The following is a 19,066-nucleotide window of genomic DNA, read 5'->3' on the forward strand; positions in this document are numbered from 1 at the left end:
AAAAAACTCAGAGAAAATATCATAAGCCTTATTGCAAATAAATATTACAAATTGGTATTTATAGAGATAAACAGGGATTCATGTAATATAACTGCTCACAAAAAGAGAACTCTGCATAAATAAAACATACGTACACACATATGTACACACATATATCCACCCACACAAGCATATACATACACACACCCACAACAGGTCACACGATCAGTCAGTCAACTCTGCCATCACTTTCTCCCTCCAAGCTTTCATAAAATATCTTATTCAGTGTGTACCATGACATTTATGAAGCCTTCACTGGCCCTCAACACATCATCCACGCGAAAGCCCTACGTTCTTTTATGTTTGTGACAATTGCAGTAATACACTGCTCAGCTGCTCTATGTCTTTTTCATTATTTAAATCCAAAGCTTCGTTATAGTAAGAGTTCAGTTACTTAGAAATCCTATGAAGACAAGTTTCACCTGTAATTATCACTACAAAAGAAACTTTTAACAGCAAAAAAATTCAGTACAAATATAAAACTTGATGGTTTTGAAATGTGGTGCTAGAGAGGATTTGTGAGAGTCCCTTGGACTGCAAGGAGATCAAACCAGTCAATCCTAAAAGAAATCAACCCCGAATAGTCAATGGAAGGGCTGACACTGAAGCTCCAACACTTGGGCCACCTGATGCAAAGAGCCAACTCATTGGGAAAACCCTGATACTGAGAAAGATTGAGGGCAGGAGGAGAAGGAGGCAACAGAGGATGAGATGGTTAGATAGCATCACTGACTCAATGGACATGAATTTGAGCAAAGTCCAGGCGAGAGTGGAGGACAAGGGAGTCTAATGTGCTACAGGCCATGGGTTGGCAAAGTCGGACACGACTTAGCAACTGAACAACATGAATTTAAAAGCTTAAAATGATTTTCTTAATTTTACATTACTACATGTCAACCTAATACAGGTTCTAATGCAGCAGGTCTGTTTACTGTTTACATGTGGTCTCTTTGGAGACAAACAACCATTCAAACACAAACAGAAACACAAATCTGCAATAGTCATTCAGATGACCCAGAAGGTGCATATATTCTTTTATTTATAACATCACTAAGATGAAAAATTTAACAAAGTTAAAAAATTATCAGAATCATTAGATCCATTAGAGTCTAGAGATACCGCTCTAGAACACCTCAGTCAAAACCATGATAACAGCTATCACCTGTACTCCAAAGACTCCCCAAACCTCTAGTACCCTCATCTTTCCTGAACTCCTGACTTGAATATCCATTTTTTAAAATAAGATATTTGTACTTGTATCTACTGAAACTACTTTAAACTTTCCATGTATTTGTATGTCTGAACTTACTGTTCCACCCCAAATCTACTCTTCCATTTTCTCATACTGAAATGGATCCTAATTCAGTGAATGTACCTTTTTCTACCCAACCCCAGCCACAAACTTGAGAATTATTCTTAGATAATCTCCCTTTCGCTTACTCTTTTTATCCAATCTCTCTCCATGCTCTCCTCTTCCTCTATTGCCCCGATTTCAATTCAGGCTATCAAAATTTCTCATGTACTAACGATTTTCCCACCTGCTTTCTAAGAAGGATTTTCCTTGTCATTTCTATTCTCTCCCACTTCACTTCCATAGCCACATCAAACACTGAGTGTGTTTAAGGGGGTGGGGGGTGGGGCTGGGGAAGCACACATGCACACACACAGCCAAGGTCAATCAGGGACCAGAAACAATGAAGAGCTGAGCAAAGCTGGTGGCTAAGAAAATGGAAAGAAAGATGCAAAAAAAATTTGCTAGAAATAACAGGATGAGGGAACAGATAAGAGCTACTGCTGCTAAGTTGCTTCAGTCGTGTCCGACTCGGTGCAACCCCACAGATGGCAGCCCACCAGGCTCCGCCATCCCTGGGATTCTCCAGGCAAGAGTACTGGAGTGGGGTGCCATAAAGGCCTAACTAAATATGGAAATGAAAGAAGAACAAAGATTTAAAGAACCATGTAAAGATACTGGAAGTATTAGCTCCAAATTTATGCCCTGAAAGGTAAAGATCATTTTAACTCTTGCCTCACAAATAGTTTACACCTTGAGTGACCTGAGGACAGTGATTCTATTTACCATAATAATCACAGAAGCATTCAGGGAAATAATAATGTGAATGTGCTAATTTTCAGGTTCCAATAAGATAACTATATGGGATTGTCCAGAATATAATTTTTTTTAAGTTGAGATTTGAAGTTCAAAAGTAGAGACGTTAATTTCAAAGGAATTAACCTGACAATGGACTCGACTTAGCCACTAAACAACAACATGACAATAATGTGAATATATAATGATATAACACCTTTGGGAAACAAAACTATGAAACCTGAAATGTGAGTCTTGCGTCTGCTTATTAAGATACTGTATTAAAAATTTTAGTATGTTCTCTTAAGAAATTTGGTTTAAGTTGTTCCCTAACTAACACTGCTCCTAGGCACTTTAAGAAGTAAACGTTCCTCTTAAAATTAAAGTATTGTTTACTATAAACCTCAAAATTACTCCTACAAGTGATTTTAAATAACATGTCCAGATCATAATCAAAAATAATCAAGCACACGGGAAACTAAACTCCATAACCAAGAACTAGCAGAGATCAGAGAAAACAGAAGCAGATCTAAAAAGATTTCAGATACTTGAATTTCCAAACATATCCTATAAGACAACGCAGCCTGTATTTAAGGAAATAAAATAAAATAAAGATATCTACAAAGACAAGGAAATAATAAAAAGCTGCACAGACTTAAAACCAAATGGAATTCTTAAAAATAAAAATAAAAAATACAACAATTAAAATTAAATATCTCATCAATTGGTTCAACAGATCTCAGATAAAGGCTGAGAATATTCCAAAATGGAAGAAAGACACCAATCCACAAAAGTTAAAAGGCCTGTGAATCCTAAGCAAGATATATAAAAAATAAATCCACGCTTAACCAAATTATAGTGAGCTTCAGAAAACCACAGACAAATATAAATTCTTAAAAATTGCTACAGGTGAAAAAAAGAATAATTACCTTCAAAGGAGCAACAGTTAGAAACTGACAGGCGACTTCTCAACATGAATAAAGGAAACCAGAAGATGATGGAATCAAATCTTCCATGTACAGAAAGAAAACTACTGCCAATCTACACTTAAACATTTATGGAAAAAAGACACTTACACAAATGAAGGCAAATAAAGACATTACCTGACAACATGGAGAGGGGTCATCAGGAGCAGACTTGTACTAAAGAAATTTCTAAAGGACATATTACGGGGAAGAGGAGGGTTGATTCCAGCTGGAAGGCACAGATTGCAAGATGGAATGGAAAGCAAATATCGCAAATATATAATTACCTCTAAGTGAATATTATATAAAACAACAACATAATGACTTATAGTACTAAAAAAACCAACAACAGCAACAAATGGCATCTAAATCAGGGGCAAAGTTAATGGGGTCACTGCTCTGAAGTCCTTTTACTGCCTGGGAGGATGATGAAGCATTTCTTATTGATTAATGGTTTAGACTTGAAAAGGTAAGCAGATGTCAAAATTTCTAGGGTAATCAGTAAAAAATTTTAAAAATTTAAATAGAGAATAACTTCCAAACAACTAAAAGAGGTAAAAACAAAATGATGAAAAAACAAATCAATACTCTAACCACAAAGCAATTTTGCTGGTAATTAACAGCAAAAAGAAAAATACAAGAAAAACCCCTAAATGTCTGGAAATTGTGGTAGATTAAATACTGAGACAAATTCCTAAAATGGAGGAAATCCTCTCCCATCCTTGAATCTGGGCCAGGCTTCTGACTTGCTCCAGTCAACAGAATGTGTGGAACCCTTTCTGCTTTCACCTTGACTTCTTGGAATGCTGACCTGAGACTACCATTTGAGCAACTGTTGAGCCTACTGAAAGATACAAAATCACTAAAATGAAAACCAGGGCATCCCAGCCACCAGCCAGCACCAACTACCAGATACGAACCACAAAGCACAGCCAGTCCTCTACTGAATACAGCTCATAAGGGAAGCTAGACAAACCTGGCAAAGGAACTACGCAGCCACTCAGAAATAACTGTTGGGATGGTGTGTTACAATTGACAGAAAGAGATTCACTTTTTCTTGTGAAAAGCCATGGGTCTAAGAAATTTTTCTAAATATTTGAAATGAATGACATATATCTCAAATTATATGTTTACAAAATAAGAGTTTACGTATCAAAAAAACCTGTGGGATGCAACAAAACAGTGCTTAGAGAACTTTATAACCTAAAATGCATACATTAGAAAAGAAGACTGAAATCATTATCTATCTGAACATTTGAAAAAGAACAAAATTAGTTGAAGAAAATACAAATAAATGAAATAAAAGACAATAGAGGTATAGCAAAACTAAGAGTCAATTTTTTAAAAAAAACTGACACATTTTACAATCATAGCAAGATTGATCAAAAAAAGGCAAGGGCAATATAACCAGTATTAGAAATTAATCTATAAATGAGACGAAATTCTCATCAATATCCCAACATGCTGATTCTAAAATTTAAATAGAAATGGTACCAATGCAAGAGTTGATAACTGAGGCACATTTCATATATGTATAAGATTCACTGCATTCATAAAGGTTCCTCCAAAGCATCTAAAAGAGAGTAGTAAATTCTTCTTTTCAAGGAGTAAATCAATAAGCTCATAATGACACTTAAGAAAAACTCACTGATCACCTTTGGAGAATAATAAGAAACTAATACATTATTGTTTTTTTTAATTGGAGGAAAATTGCTTTACCATGTTGTGTTGGTTTCTGCCATATAAACTGTATTATTTTAAAAACTAAAGAAGAAAATATCTATCCTGCCTTTCCTAACTGAACTGTGTCACTGGATAACCAAACAGATGAAGAAAAGTTTCTTTTTATGGAAGCATTCCACCTTACAAAGGAAGTAAGAACACAATTCAAATATCACCATTTTGTAAGCCCTAATAAGTTCATTGTTCTAGGCATCAAATATCAATGGCTGCTCAAATTACAAAAAGAGAAACAACCAGACATTATATACCTTGCAACAGAGTATACCACATCAACACCTAGGAAGCATTCTTGTCCAAAACCCAAAATCTAAACTTGATCAAGCCCTTCGATTCAACTACCAATTTAGAGGAAATACAGAAAATGAGGAAAAATGACACAAGAGGCATAAGACAGATTAGCAAACCTGTATAGGTGGAAATACCTGGTTGCTTCAACAAATAAACTATAATAAAGAAAAGGGAAAGAGAAAGGGCATGGGGACACAGAGATTAAGAGAGACTTGAACAAAAAAACCCCCACAAACACAATTAAATTACAGTGCTCAGGAGTGTAGCTTTGGATGATAAAAATTATAAAGAAATACAAAGATGCCATTACCAGAGAAGTCAGGACTATAGAGGGAAGGGGCTGTAATTAGGAAGGGCCAAGTGGAAGGCTTCTGGGTGGATGGCAAAGATATTTCTTGACTTGGGTGCTAGTTACACACAAAAAAGACATTAATTCATATATGTATTTCACGCACTTTTCTACATTTTGTTGCATGCTGCTGCTAAGTAGCTTCAGTCGTGTCCGACTCTGTGCGACCCCATAGACAGCAGCCCACCAGGCTCCCCCATCCCTGGGATTCTCCAGGCAAGAACACTGGAGTGGGTTGCCATTTCCTTCTCCAATGCATCAAAGTGAAAAGTGAAAGTGAAGTCGCTTAGTTGTGCCTGACTCTTAGCAACCCCATGGACTGCAGCCTACCAGGCTCCTCCATCCATGGGACTTTCCTGGCAAGAGTACTGGAGTTGGGTGCCGTTGCCTTCTCCGACTTGATGTCATAAGTAACATTTAAAGTGAGTTTTCAATTGCTGTTTCCTATAGTGTCACTCAAGAAACCTTAACTTAAGGCCTAACAGCAAAGTGAAGTCCTCAAAACCTCAGTTCTCTAAGAGAACAAAGTATGTAGTTCAAATATGCTGCTGCTAAGTTGCGTCAGTCGTGTCCGACTCTGTGCAACCCCAAAGACGGCAGCCCACCAGGCTCCCCCGTCCCTGGGATTCTCCAGGCAAGAGTACTGGAGTGGGTTGCCATTGCCTTCTCCGACATTTTGTTGTATAATGTACAATAAAAAAGCTTTCAAGATCTTAAACAGTATTTCACCATGACTGTAATATGCTCAGTGCCCAGTTGCTCAGTTGTGTCCCACTCTTTTGCGACCCCATGGACTGTAGCTCACCAGGCTCCTCTGTCCATGGGATTTTCCTGGCAAAATACTGGAGTGGGTTACCACTACCTCCTCCAATGATTATAATACGTCAATACTAATGTACTATGACAAAACTGTTAATGTAACAATTAACTTCACTTTGAATTCAACATAAGACTTCTTTCTAACCTCTGAATAATTCTTTCCCCTCCCTACCCCACCCCCAATGATTCTTGGCTATTCTTTTGAATCTAAGCTCCCTTACTGAGTTTATGATTAATCTCTCTATCCAATTCTTTACTCCTTTTTTGTCCCCTCTGACCTCAATCCTGTGCTAACTGAACACTAATCAACCACAGTCAGATGACTAAAATTGCTGGTGTCGATAACATCGTTAATGTACTAAAATCGCTAGTCTGTGTATCATCATTAACATACTAACCCAGGTTGTTTCTCCAGGGCAAGATCAGATAACAGACCCCCAAGCCATGGACCACCTGGTCTGAGACTCCTAAGCTAGAACATCCTGACTCCCAAAACTATGATTAAAAAAAGTCACAGATGATGATTAGGCCCATCCTCTTTGTTCTTCCCCTTTAAGACAATCTCCAACTCAAAAAACAAAATGGATCTGAGGACAGGCTCTCACTCCCAGGCCTGGCCTCTTGCAACAAACCCTTACTTGGCTGAAAACACCTGCTGTCAAGAGTCTGGCTTTCTGCGAGAATGGGCGCGTGAGGCCTTGCTTGGTTACAAATCTAAGTCAATCTGAAGGACTGATATAAGTGTTTTACTCCGTCCTTTACCCTCTACATGGCTAATTCAACCATAAGAACTCTTATCATCAGGGGTCATTTTTACCTTTCTGATTACTCCCCAATAAAATAAAGATAATAAAACAACTATCTCAAAAGACTGTTGTAAGGAATAAATGCAAAATATTTAAACCTATAATATGACAAGTGCTCAATAAACAGTTAATAGTAATGTTACCAGCTTCATGTCTTGAAAGTCCTTCTCGAATCATAATTCCACCGACACCATACCTTTGCTCATGCTACCTTCCCTACCTGGAATGCCTTTTACTCCTTATCTCTTAAGATCAGGTCCAAGAGTGAAACCTCCCCAGGTAACAACCAAAACAATCAAACATTCTCAGCTCAGAGCTCCCTCCCACAGAATTATTATCAGACCAAACGTCTACTGATATTGATTTGTACAATAAAACTTTTCTATGTATTTGCATTTCCATAAAACCGAGGTTAGAAATAACGTTCATCAATTTGGTATCTCAGTACTTACCTAGCCTAGTGACATATAACAAGCATTCAGTAGAATGTACTGGATCAATGTTTTATTTCCTCCAACACTGAAACTTTCTTCAGTGATGGGGAAGTAGCTATTTTGTTGAGCCAATGATAAAATACACAGAGAAATGTATTCACCCATCAATAGTTAAACTGGAAATTACCCGATCTATTAAAAATGGGGATCATTTCATTGATTCTCTGACACTTGCTTCCTAAACAACACATCTTGGGCATTACTGCAGGGGAAAGCAAATGTTTAAAATGTTGAATTAAATCTCATTTCCTGATACAACAAAACTGTATTCAGAGGTATATGGAGAAATAATATTTTAAATAAAATATACCAGATGTTCTAAACTAGAAATTCAGTGTGAAATGTTAAGACACAGGATTCTTTCAATAGTTGTGAGTTTCTTAACAGCAAAAATTCTAATTCAATTTTTAATCTTCCCAAGTGCCCAATACAAAACTAAAATGAAATAGGTCTTCTCCCACTATGGGATCCATCTAGGAAACAGACCTACCTCACTTACTACTGTGTGTCCTCAGGAGCCACCACTAAGTGTTGAATGAAGGTACAGACTTGGATCATACCCCAACTCTTGAGAACAGGAGCTTTTATTCATCTCTACAGACCCAGGACGAGAGGATGAGATGGTTGGATGGCATCACCGACTCGACGGACATGAGTGTGAGTAAGCTCCAGGAGCTGGTGATGGACAGGGAGGCCTGGTGTGCTGCACTCCATGCGGTCACAGAGAGTCGAACACAACTGAGCGACTGAACTGATAAACCCAGCATCTAACATGTAGCAGGCATGCAACATTTTATGAGTTAGTGCATGATCTTTGGGTTCCTTTCTTTGAGTGGTTCACTGATTCCCATGCCAACCTACGCCTCCAGTCCTTGTTCTGAAATGAGGAAAACATCTGACCGTACCTCAGTTCCTTCTTCTGCTATAACCTAAGTTCACTTCTAAGATACAATGAAAAGAGAATGATAGTGACACTGAATTTAGAGCCAGAAGATTGAGTTTGATGCAAATTATTATGAAGCATTTTTTACAAGCAAGTTGAAGATATGCAAAATACATGCATTCACATAATTCATTTATTTTTAATGCCAATAGATAACTTCTTAAGCAGAGAATAAATCATACAACCCACGTTTATTTCTATTATTACAGTATCATTATAGCAGTGATTCACAGATATCAATATAGCTGAATGCTTTGATGAGCTTTATTTTCAATTTTATACTTTATTAGTCTAACTGCATTCATTTAGGACTGCTAATTATCCAAAGGACAACAAATGAATTAAAAAAAAAAAACACTTTTAAGCACACTTACTAGTTTCACCTAGCAGGGCTTCAAACTATCTTAAATATGCATAATAGTCCCCACAACTATTGGGAACAACCGATCAATTATCCAGAGCATTTTATCCTAATGCTATGGAAGGTTATATTCCTGATAGAGATGCCTAAAACAAAAGTTATTTCTTCATAAAAAGAACGTTATGATAAAAGCCATATTCTTAACCAAGGGCCTTATGCCTAATTTTTTCTAGAAATGACTACACATGTCATTTTTAAACATCTCTAACATTCTGTAAAGAATCATTCCAAAAAAATAACAATAGAGAAATACACTATCCATTTTGAATAAAACTTAATTTGGTATATATAACTCTATAAAGAAAATTACAAAGAGTGCCTATCTCTACTTCACAATTCCAATTCAGTGAATTCCCTGGTGGTCCAGTGGTTAGGATTCCGCCTTTCCACTTCAGGGGGCACAGGTCTGATCCCTAGTCAGGGGACTAAGATCCTGCAGGCCATGTGGTATGGCCAAAAATTATAATTTCAGTTTCTATTCATTGCAGCAGAGTGGAAGGTGGTGATATTCATCATCCATGACGAAAAAAGAAAGACCCTTCACCACTGACTCCAGCAGAAACATCACAGAGCAGGAAGGACTCTGGCCCTGACGCCTAGCCCTGTTGTTAGAGGACCAAATCATCACTAGAAGAAAACATGTGAAAAGGAACCAGGTTAAAGATGAGAACCAATATAACACCCAGAGGGCATCATTTAAAAGAAAGGTTATAGTGCTACAAATATATTGTTCTACACTTAGTCTTATCCAATAACTTAATTTACTGACTAAATATACAGAAGGAATACTAATGTGCAGGATAAAAAAAATTTTGCAGGAAGTAACATGCCCAAAGATAACTTGTAAATACCCATACCCAGGTTTAAAAAAAAAAAAAAAATCAAACCAGCAAGTTGAGAAGGGGAAAGGAGAGAAACAATTGTGAAAGCTAAAATATGCGTAAAGAATACTTACTGCCACAATAATGAATGCAACTTCATCTATTTTAACAAAAGCTTTGGATCTACAAAGCAGGTAACAACCTATTCCACCCGATCAGACCACACTTAGAATAATGAATTCAGTTTCAGACCTCCTCTTTAAGGGGCTGGGAAAAAGAGTATCATATTCAGGAAGCAACAACTGAAAAACACTAAGGCTTGAAACCATGTCACATAAAAAGTAACTTAAATACTTTCCAACTCTGATTCAAAAGGTTTCTTTAGGGAGATTTTTGTGGGCATATTTTTTTTTGTGAGGAAAATTTTTAGGAAGGCTCAATAATTATTGAGAACCTCACAATGGGTTTTTGCTGTCTGTTAGCAAGCAAAGGGAAAGTTAAAGTTATCTTTTATCCCTGGTGGCTCAGACAGTAAGAGCATCTGCCTACAATGCGGGAGACCTGGGTTCAATCCCTGGGTTGGGAAGATCCCCTGGAGAAGGAAATGGCAACCCACTCCAGTACTCTTGCCTTGAAAATCCCATGGACGGAGGAGCCACGGACGGATGCTACAGTCCACAGGGTTGCAAAGAGTCGGACACTACTGAGCCACTTCACTTTATCTTCTGAGCTTTGTTCCAGCTACTGAGTTAGGACATTTCCTCATTTAATCCTCACAACTACTCAGTTAAGTAAATACCATTATTCACGTTCTACAGATAAGAAAACTGAGGCTCAAAGAAGTTGAGTAATTGACCAAGATCACAGGTCTAGCAGACAGTTGAATAAAACCCTGAACCTGTATCTAACACCAATGACTATGTTTTATACTATACCAAGTGTCTCCATAACAAAGGTAAGTTTCACATGTAAAAATATGCATTTGTGACAATTAAAATAAGTCTTCAACATTACTTTACCCCTCTAAAATAATCCCCCTATCAAAAAAATTCTAATATCCCTTAATGATGATTCAGTTCAGTTCACTCGCTCAGTCATGTCCAACTCTTTGCGACCCCATGAATCGCAGCACGCCAGGCCTCCTTGTCCATCACCATCTCCAGGAGTTCACTCAGACTCACATCCATCGAGTCGGTGATGCCATCCAGCCATCTCATCCTCTGTTGTCCCCTTCTCCGGCCCCCAATCCCTCCCAGCATCAGTCTTTTCCAATGAGTCAACTCTTCACATGAGGTGGCCAAAGTACTGCAGTTTCAACTTTAGCATCATTCCTTCCAAAGAAATCCCAGGGCTGATCTCCTTTAGAATGAACTGATTGGATCTCCTTGCAGTCCAAGGGACTCTCAAGAGTCTTCTCCAACACCACAGTTCAAAAGCATCAATTCTTCAGTGCTCAGCTTTCTTCACAGTCCAACTCTCGCATCCATACATGACCACTGAAAAAACCAAAGCCTTGACTAGAAGGACCTTTGTTGGCAAAGTAATGTCTCTGCTTTTCAATATACTATCTAGGTTGGTCATAACTTTTCTTCCAAGGAGTAAGCGTTTTTTAATTTCATGGCTGCAATCACAATCTGCAGTGATTTTGGAGGCCAAAAAAATAAAGTCTGACACTGTTTCCACTGTTTCCCCATCTATTTCCCATGAAGTGATGGGACCAGATACCATGATCTTCTAATGATGATTAGAGAATTAAACTAGCACTCATTCATAGTATTCTATGGCACAATTCTTAAAAAGTAATATGTAGAACTTGTGTAGCTCTAGAATGTTTACACCTTTTCTGGAAAAGGAAAGATATAAACTAAGGTATAAACTACACTAAGGAAAGCTTGTAACTTTCCTTCATTAATCCTATTTCTGGCAATTATTCCAAGGAAATAATTCAGCAGAGAGAGAAATGTTCACTCACAAATACATACAGTATTGTCCATAAAAATTACAGAAGCAATCTAGATATCCAATATTTAAGGGTAAAATAAATTATGATATAGTCATACAAAGGAGTATTTATAGATTTCTTTTAAAATATAGTAGAGGTTCATGTAAATACACAATAATGATGTCTATGCTTTAAAATGAAAATAGCAAAGCATGCATACAGCTATGTAAAAATCTATGCATATAAATAATAAAGGTAATAAAAATAAAACAATATGTATATTATGGTGATCCCATTATACATGATTTTCAATTTTTTAAAACTGTTTTTAATGTTTTCACTCTACTGCTAACTATCAAAAGCAGGTTATAAAATATAATAATAATGATACTATTTTTATACATTTCTAAGATATGCTTTATGCATGCATATAGAAGCGGCCCAGCTCCTAAAGAGTTCATAATATACTCAAGGAGACAACATTTACATTTGTAGCAAGAAAAAAACTGTTATTTAAAACAATAGTAACTAAAGCTCTAAGAAATGAGCATTTCAGAGGTAGTCATTTAACAAACTTTTTTGAGTGCCTACTATATGCCAGCCATAGCTCTAGCCACTGGACTTATAACAATGAACAAAACAAACAAAAATTTCTTGCCCTCATGGAACTTACATTCCAGCAGCAGAGATACAATAAGTAAGTTAATATGTGAATTAAATAAGCAATTGATAGTGCTAAGTGCTACAGAGAAAAATAGAGCCAAGAAAGCAGGCAGTGAGGGTGTATGTGAAGGATGCAGTTTTACACTAAGTGCCAGTGGAGGGTCTCACTGAGAAGACATCTGCTAAAAGACTGAAAAATGGGAGAAAACAGTAGTGATAAATGAGGAAAGAGAATTACAGGCAGGGGAATGGCAATAGCAAAAGCCCTAAAATAGACTGCCTGGCTAATGATGCTAATGTGCCAAAAACTGAGACGTGTAATTTACTAAGCGGTCTGTACCCAGTTACCTGAGGCACCACAGACAGCTACACAGTTCTGAGGAAACGAACTTCATCAGTTGGTTTCTGTACGTAGCTGCTTTTCCTGGCAAATCCTTTGAGATCTTCTTCACCTATAGCTACTTAAGCATCTCCTTTTTATTCTGAGGATCCATATGGGGCCAACCCCTATAGCATCCAACAAAGCTAACAAATTTCTAACAGGGGGAATGAGACCCTTAGGGTGAACCATGAGAGTGGATGTTATAGGGGTGGCCCCCATATGGGAATGTCCAAGAAACTTGTAAATAAAAGAACTTCATTTTAAGCTGTTCTCTGTGTCGTGATATGGTGCTTCCCCAATGGCTCAGAAGTAAAGAATCCTCCTGCAATGCAGGTGACCTGGGTTCGATCCCTGGGTTGGGAAGATCCCCTGGAGAAGAGCACTCCAGTATTCTTTCCTGGGAAATTCCATGGACAGAGGAGCTTAGTGGGCTACAGTGCATGGGGTTGCAAAAGAGTCGGACACAACTGAATGATTAAACAACAACAACAACATGTTGTGATATAATCCCTGCCACTATTTCCAAATTTTCAAAAACCTCTACAATAAAACCTGATTTGTGAATTTAGAGGAATCAAGGCAGATACCAAAATAACAGGTTCAAGAGACAAGATATAAGTGGAAGCTAAAATAGAGCAGAAACATAGAAGTGAAGCAAGGCATGACTAAGAAAAACACAACTTTCTGAAACTCTTCAGAAACATTTGGCTATTCCTACCATCTACAGACTGGGGCTTTGAAAAAGACAAAGGACCACCCCATAAGCTGGTGGACATGGCTACATTTTGATGGCCAACAACTAGATCACACTCAAACAATTAATAGATGAAACAAAAAAAGTACCTAAACACACGGTTCATAAGACTAAAGGGGAATGCTTATCATTCAGATTAAAAGTTGTTTAAAAACACTTCATGGAAAAGGTGACCTTGACCTAACCTTTAAAGGATAAGAGTTGAAGAACAAAGAATATAGAAAGAGATATTCCAGGTATGGCTAAACCATGAATAAGGCTCCAAAGCCAAGAAGCAGTGTGGCCTGTTCAGAAAACAGTGCAGAAACTGGTCTATTTGGAACAGGTTACGGAATAAAAGATTAGCAGGTAAGGTGAGACCAGATAAAGGCAGATTCTGAAACTCAGGATGAGAAATCTGAACTCTGACAAGCATTCATGAGAAGAGAAAGAAAACTGCTTTGTTCTGCTTCTGCTCTTTGTTTTTTTTTAAGATCATAAAATAGTTTGGCAATGTTGACTGGTCCCTGCCTTGCCTTCTAAAACTGGCCCACTGATTTCCTACCCTCCCCTACCCCCAGTTCCTGTTATATAATCTCAGGCACACAACTATCACCTCTCTGAAGATAATGCCTTTAACTCATGTTTGTGCTAGTACCCCATCTCCAACTGCCTGTCAATTATCCTTAAAAAGTCTTCAACTATCCTGTATCATTTGTCCACCCTATAAATGCTTCTGAATGTCTATCCTGTGACATATGCAAACTAGGAATGTAAAGATAACTCAGTTCATAGCCTCCAGAAACTCACAGTCTGATGCAGACAGAAGCCAAGAAAATAAACTGGTACAATACAGAGCAGAGGAATGCTTAGCGCAGCATGAGAGCAGAGGACAACAACATCAGTTTGGAGATCAGGAAAAGACAGACAACATTTAAAAGAAAGTGCTAACTGAACTGAGTCATGAAGGAAAATACACATCAAAGGGTGGGAAGAAGTGGTGGGGATGAGAATGATTACAATTAGACGGCAACGGCTGGGCAGAGCTCATCCTGCTCAGAGACTATTAATTTCATATGGCTGGCTAAGTAGTAAAGGACCAGATCACGAACACCATTCTCTCATGCTAAGAATTTTGTATTTTAGAATAGCTGAAGGAGTTGAATGATGAAATAACATGACCATATTTGTGTTTCTTAAAAAGAGCTCTCGTGGCAGTGGACACTGGACTGAAAGAGCACAACCATGCCTCACAAAATGCAACAAAAATCTGATAAAGGCTTCTGTTAACATTCAATTTATCTCCAGTCATTCATTCCTACCCTCATTCTAGGCTTAGCTCATATCCTTCATAAAACCTTCCTTAACTCTTCCCAACCATATTAATCTCTTCTTTCAGAAATGTCTAAGGCCTGTCTGTACACTGCATTGTCATCATCTTACATTTTTAACTAATTCACACTTAAAGATGTCATATATTTTTTGAATGTACGTGTGACACATGCATACAAACACCTCCATCTCACAGCACCTAGTGTGGTAATACATTATGAAACAGATAATTCCTTTGAACTGAATACATGAGTCTCCTTTATCCATGAATAAAATGATTCCACTATTCTCCATATAAATAATAAACAAATAAGATGTATGACTAATCAAAACTAGGGTGAAAAAGTTAGTACAGTGGTCATATAAAACAAATACAAGGGAACTTTCTGGGGAGATGAAAACGTTCTAATTTTGCAAAAGGAATGTGTTAAACTGTTGCATCTATTTATTTTAAAAATACGCAGGATGTGTACAGCTCAATATATACAAATTTTACCTAAAAATCTTTAAAAAATAAGGGGTAGGGAGCAAGGAGCTATAGATGAAACAAGAATGGTAGAATGTTGATGGTACTTTTTGTGTAGAGTGTATGGGGGTCCACAAAATTATTCTGCTTACTTTGAATGCGTGTGAGATTTTCTGTAATAAAAAGTATATTTCTCCCAGTCAAATCATATATAACTAAAAAACTACTCAGAAGATTAAATTACTCATTCTCCCAATGTCTGGAATAACGTAACATTGTATCTTTTAAAGTGATTTTACTATCTTTATTACCTATCTGGTTCTAAGGAATATCTTCTAAGACAAATTTGTCAATAGCACAGACAAGCTATAAAGGTCAAGCAGTCACAATTTCTTTAATTAGGCTCTAGATAGTAAAGTTAATTAGCCCTGTTACCAAAGATACCCAAAAAGCCAGTAAAATATAAAGTTAGAATTTTCTAATCTTCAAACTATTGAAGGAGGAAACAGACAGAACAAGCTCCATCTTGAAAGCAGCACCCCATCTTGGGCCGGACTGTGGACTTTGAGCTATATGCCCAATATCTATGGAAACGACATACCAACTGGAAAACCAGACCCCCGGGATGTAAGAGCCCCAGGGCTCGTACCTAGACTCTCCGTAGCCTAAAAGAATATCCTAATTATCTGTGTAACCAAATAGAATCATAAATTTTATTATGCTTATTGGGGTATGGCCACAGGCCTATTGATAATTGTCCACTGTTAATTACCTAGGCTTAAGGCATATGAATCACGGATTAACTTTGTATCTTTCTTTTCCTTTGTTCAGACTAGTTTCAGGGAATTTGGGGAGGTGGGTTTGGGCACGTACACTTAAGAGTATATAAGGTTTTCACAAAAACTGGTCAGGGTCCTTGGCTAAGAAGAGACTCTGCCTTGGGCCCGCCAGTGTAATAACTGGCCTCCACCATCTGCATTGTCCTTCTGAGTGAGTTTGTTTGCCGGAATGAGTGGCTACAACACTACGATGCCAAAGACGGCAACTGAAAGATATCCAAATGATTCTGGAAGTATATTATCTACAGAGATAGATTTGACACCATTCTTCATGACTTTAAAATAATTCAACCACTTTATCTCTGTAATTTAAAATTCAAGCTTATCTGCTCATAATTTGCATTCGCCTCCCACAAACTATTTAATGTGTAAAATAAAGATTTTCCTTAGTACTGTACTGCCAGTGCAAAAGATTAACAAGAATCTTTTGTTTAGTAAATTAACTGCTGCATAGTTTAATCCCCTCCAAAGTTTACAAAATTTCTCAAAAAGAGATCTATAGAGCCTTTTACATTAATAATGAATAAACACCCAAAATTACTTACTAAGCCAGATTATATTATATTGTTTTGCTATTATTGCTACTATTTCCCATCAGATTATGCTTAAACTTTCCCTCACTCGATTATCTATGGCCTTATTAATCAGGAACTACTTTAGCTGTGACTGGAAGGGACCTGAAGGACTTGGAGAGTGTTTCTGGGATGCTGACAATGTTCTTAACTGGGTGCAGATCTGAGTGATGATTACATGAGTGAGTTTCATTTGTGAAAATTCTTCAAGCCCTACACTTACATGTATTTTTCTACAAGTATGTAATTCTACAATAAAACGAAGTTTTTATTTAAAAAAAATCATAAAAGCAAGCCAGAGCTGTTAGGGCAGTCCTCAAATCCCCCTCTCCCATAATAAAACACCTGTTTCATGCCCTGAAATACTTCTCCGCAAAAGTGTAATTCAAAGTTATTTTACAACATTCAACATTTTCTACTGGCATATTGCCAGATAAGGCATAACTTCCATTTGCAACTGGGAGCTCAGAAAACATACAATCTCATCTAAAATTTTGTTTATATTTTCCAGAATAAGTATTTTAAAAGCAAACTGGATAGAAGAAAAAGCTCTGTATTGTTCCGACGAAGATGCCAATCATTTTCAACTTTGTTAAGCAGATTTAGGAAGGAAAAGAAAGGCCACTACTTCAAACTTTAATAAGATAAAGAAATCAGGGACAGGGGAAGGTTTAGGAAGAACTTCATGGGAAGGAAGCCCACTTGTCAATGTTTTAAATCAACGTTTACTACTAATCAGATATAATAGGCAAACCAAAAGAGAAGGCAACAATACCTGCCCAAAGAAATGAATGAGATAAAATGTATGAAAACACTATGCCAAGATTCCATATGAAATACCTAATACTTTCCAGGCAAGCAGACTTGACATAGCCTTTTCTCATTCATTTGCTGAAGCAAATAAATTATATCTATAACCCCACAACAAGTAACTCAATTCTCTATTCCTTCTCTAATCTTATAATCTCCCAAAGTTAAATTTAAACATTAAAATTCTCGAGGGAGAAGCAACGGAGTATAATCAAAAGAGCTCCTAACCCTGATCTAAAGCACACTTGCACCTTCCACCTGCGAATCAGGAAAGGGAACCTTGCCCTCCAAATACCTCGGAACCCATTCAGCCTTTTCGGCTGAAATGCCAGGGCGTCCACTGACCAACTCCAACGGACACCACTTTAGAAAGCAACTTTACAAGTGGATCTGGGATAGTTCACATGAACCATCCTAGCGACTTTCAATGGCAACTACTAAGGATTCATGCCAAACCTCACCCACTGACTTAAACAACAGCCTCCAGCCTGTGCGTCCAATCCTCATCCTCAAATCACACATAAACGTCCACAAAGCAAACCCACTGACAGTCAGATGAGATGGCAAACCTATAACACACCCAGAAAGTTGATGCAAAAAAGGAGGTGGTGGAGTTGATGTAAAAAGGGGAGGATATGGGGGGCGACTCCTCGGGTCAGAGGCACAGGTTTGCTAGCGGGTGCAAGAAAAAGATTCACACCCCCGGGGGCAGAGTGGGCAGCTAGACAGGCAGGCTGAGCGCAGGGAACACGGAGAACTCCCGCGTCGCGGGACACCCGGGCACCCTGACATTGGAGCCCGGCAGCGCCCGCGGCCAGCCCCGGCTCCACTTGACCCCGCGGAGCAAAGGGGATCGTCCGCCGGGCGAAGGAGAACAGAGCCCGGGGAGCTCCAGCTCGGGCCCGGGAAGACGGCGCGGCCACGGGCCTTCTTACCCGTGCAGGCCGAGGGCGCGGCGCCGCTTGTGGAGCAGGCAAAGCAGCAGGAACGTGGCCCCCGCCAGCGAGGAGTTTCGCACAGTCAGGTACTTGCTGAAGGCCGCCATGGCACAGCCAGCACGAGCGAGACAGGGAAGGGATCGGGGACGCGGACGCGGCGGCGACTACCGTAGTGCAGGAAGCGCGAGGGAGACTGGGAGGAGAGGAGCGCGCGGAGGGAGGGCGGTGCCGACCGCTCAGGACCGCCCCCTGGCGCGCGCCGCCGCGCCGGCCGCGCGCCGGAGCCCACCTTGGACTTTGGCTCGGCGGGAGCGCGCGCGGGCGCCACAGGGCCGGAACAGACTAGCTCTGCGCACGCGTCTACCCTCCTGGGTTCGCCGAGCACGCGAGCGCAGAGACGCCCCTGAGGCTCTGTTTGCCGAGGCTCGCTTTTAACAAGCCCTCTGGGTATCCCGCGATCTCACCCTTAGCCGCCCTCCGCGCACGTACACGCACATGCACATGCACAAGGCTTTCACAAGAACTGGAAAAGCGGGACTGGGCTGTGTCAGCGACTTGGTGAGACTTGCCACTCCGCCTCCACTGTTGGGCAGTTACCACCCTCTTAAAGGAGCC

The 19,066-nt window shown here is 39.0% G+C and overlaps 1 protein-coding gene across 2 annotated transcripts in view; it reads right to left on the minus strand.

Annotated features, from left to right (window-relative positions):
• Positions 1–18,719, minus strand: part of ABCD3 (ATP binding cassette subfamily D member 3) — an 81,697-nt gene extending 62,978 nt beyond the window's left edge. Inside the window, exon 1 of one of the 2 annotated variants that reach the window (XM_055585065.1) lies at positions 18,449–18,719. In XM_055585065.1, coding sequence (XP_055441040.1) covers positions 18,449–18,558 — 110 coding nt within the window. In that variant the 5' untranslated portion in view covers positions 18,559–18,719. The remainder of the gene's footprint in view (positions 1–18,448) is intronic. The other variant, XM_055585064.1, reaches the window with a different exon arrangement.
• Positions 18,720–19,066: the final 347 nt, after the last annotated feature.

The sequence above is a fragment of the Bubalus kerabau genome, chromosome 6 (genome assembly GCF_029407905.1).
Source record: "Bubalus kerabau isolate K-KA32 ecotype Philippines breed swamp buffalo chromosome 6, PCC_UOA_SB_1v2, whole genome shotgun sequence".
In the NCBI taxonomy this organism is placed as follows: domain Eukaryota; kingdom Metazoa; phylum Chordata; class Mammalia; order Artiodactyla; family Bovidae; genus Bubalus; species Bubalus kerabau.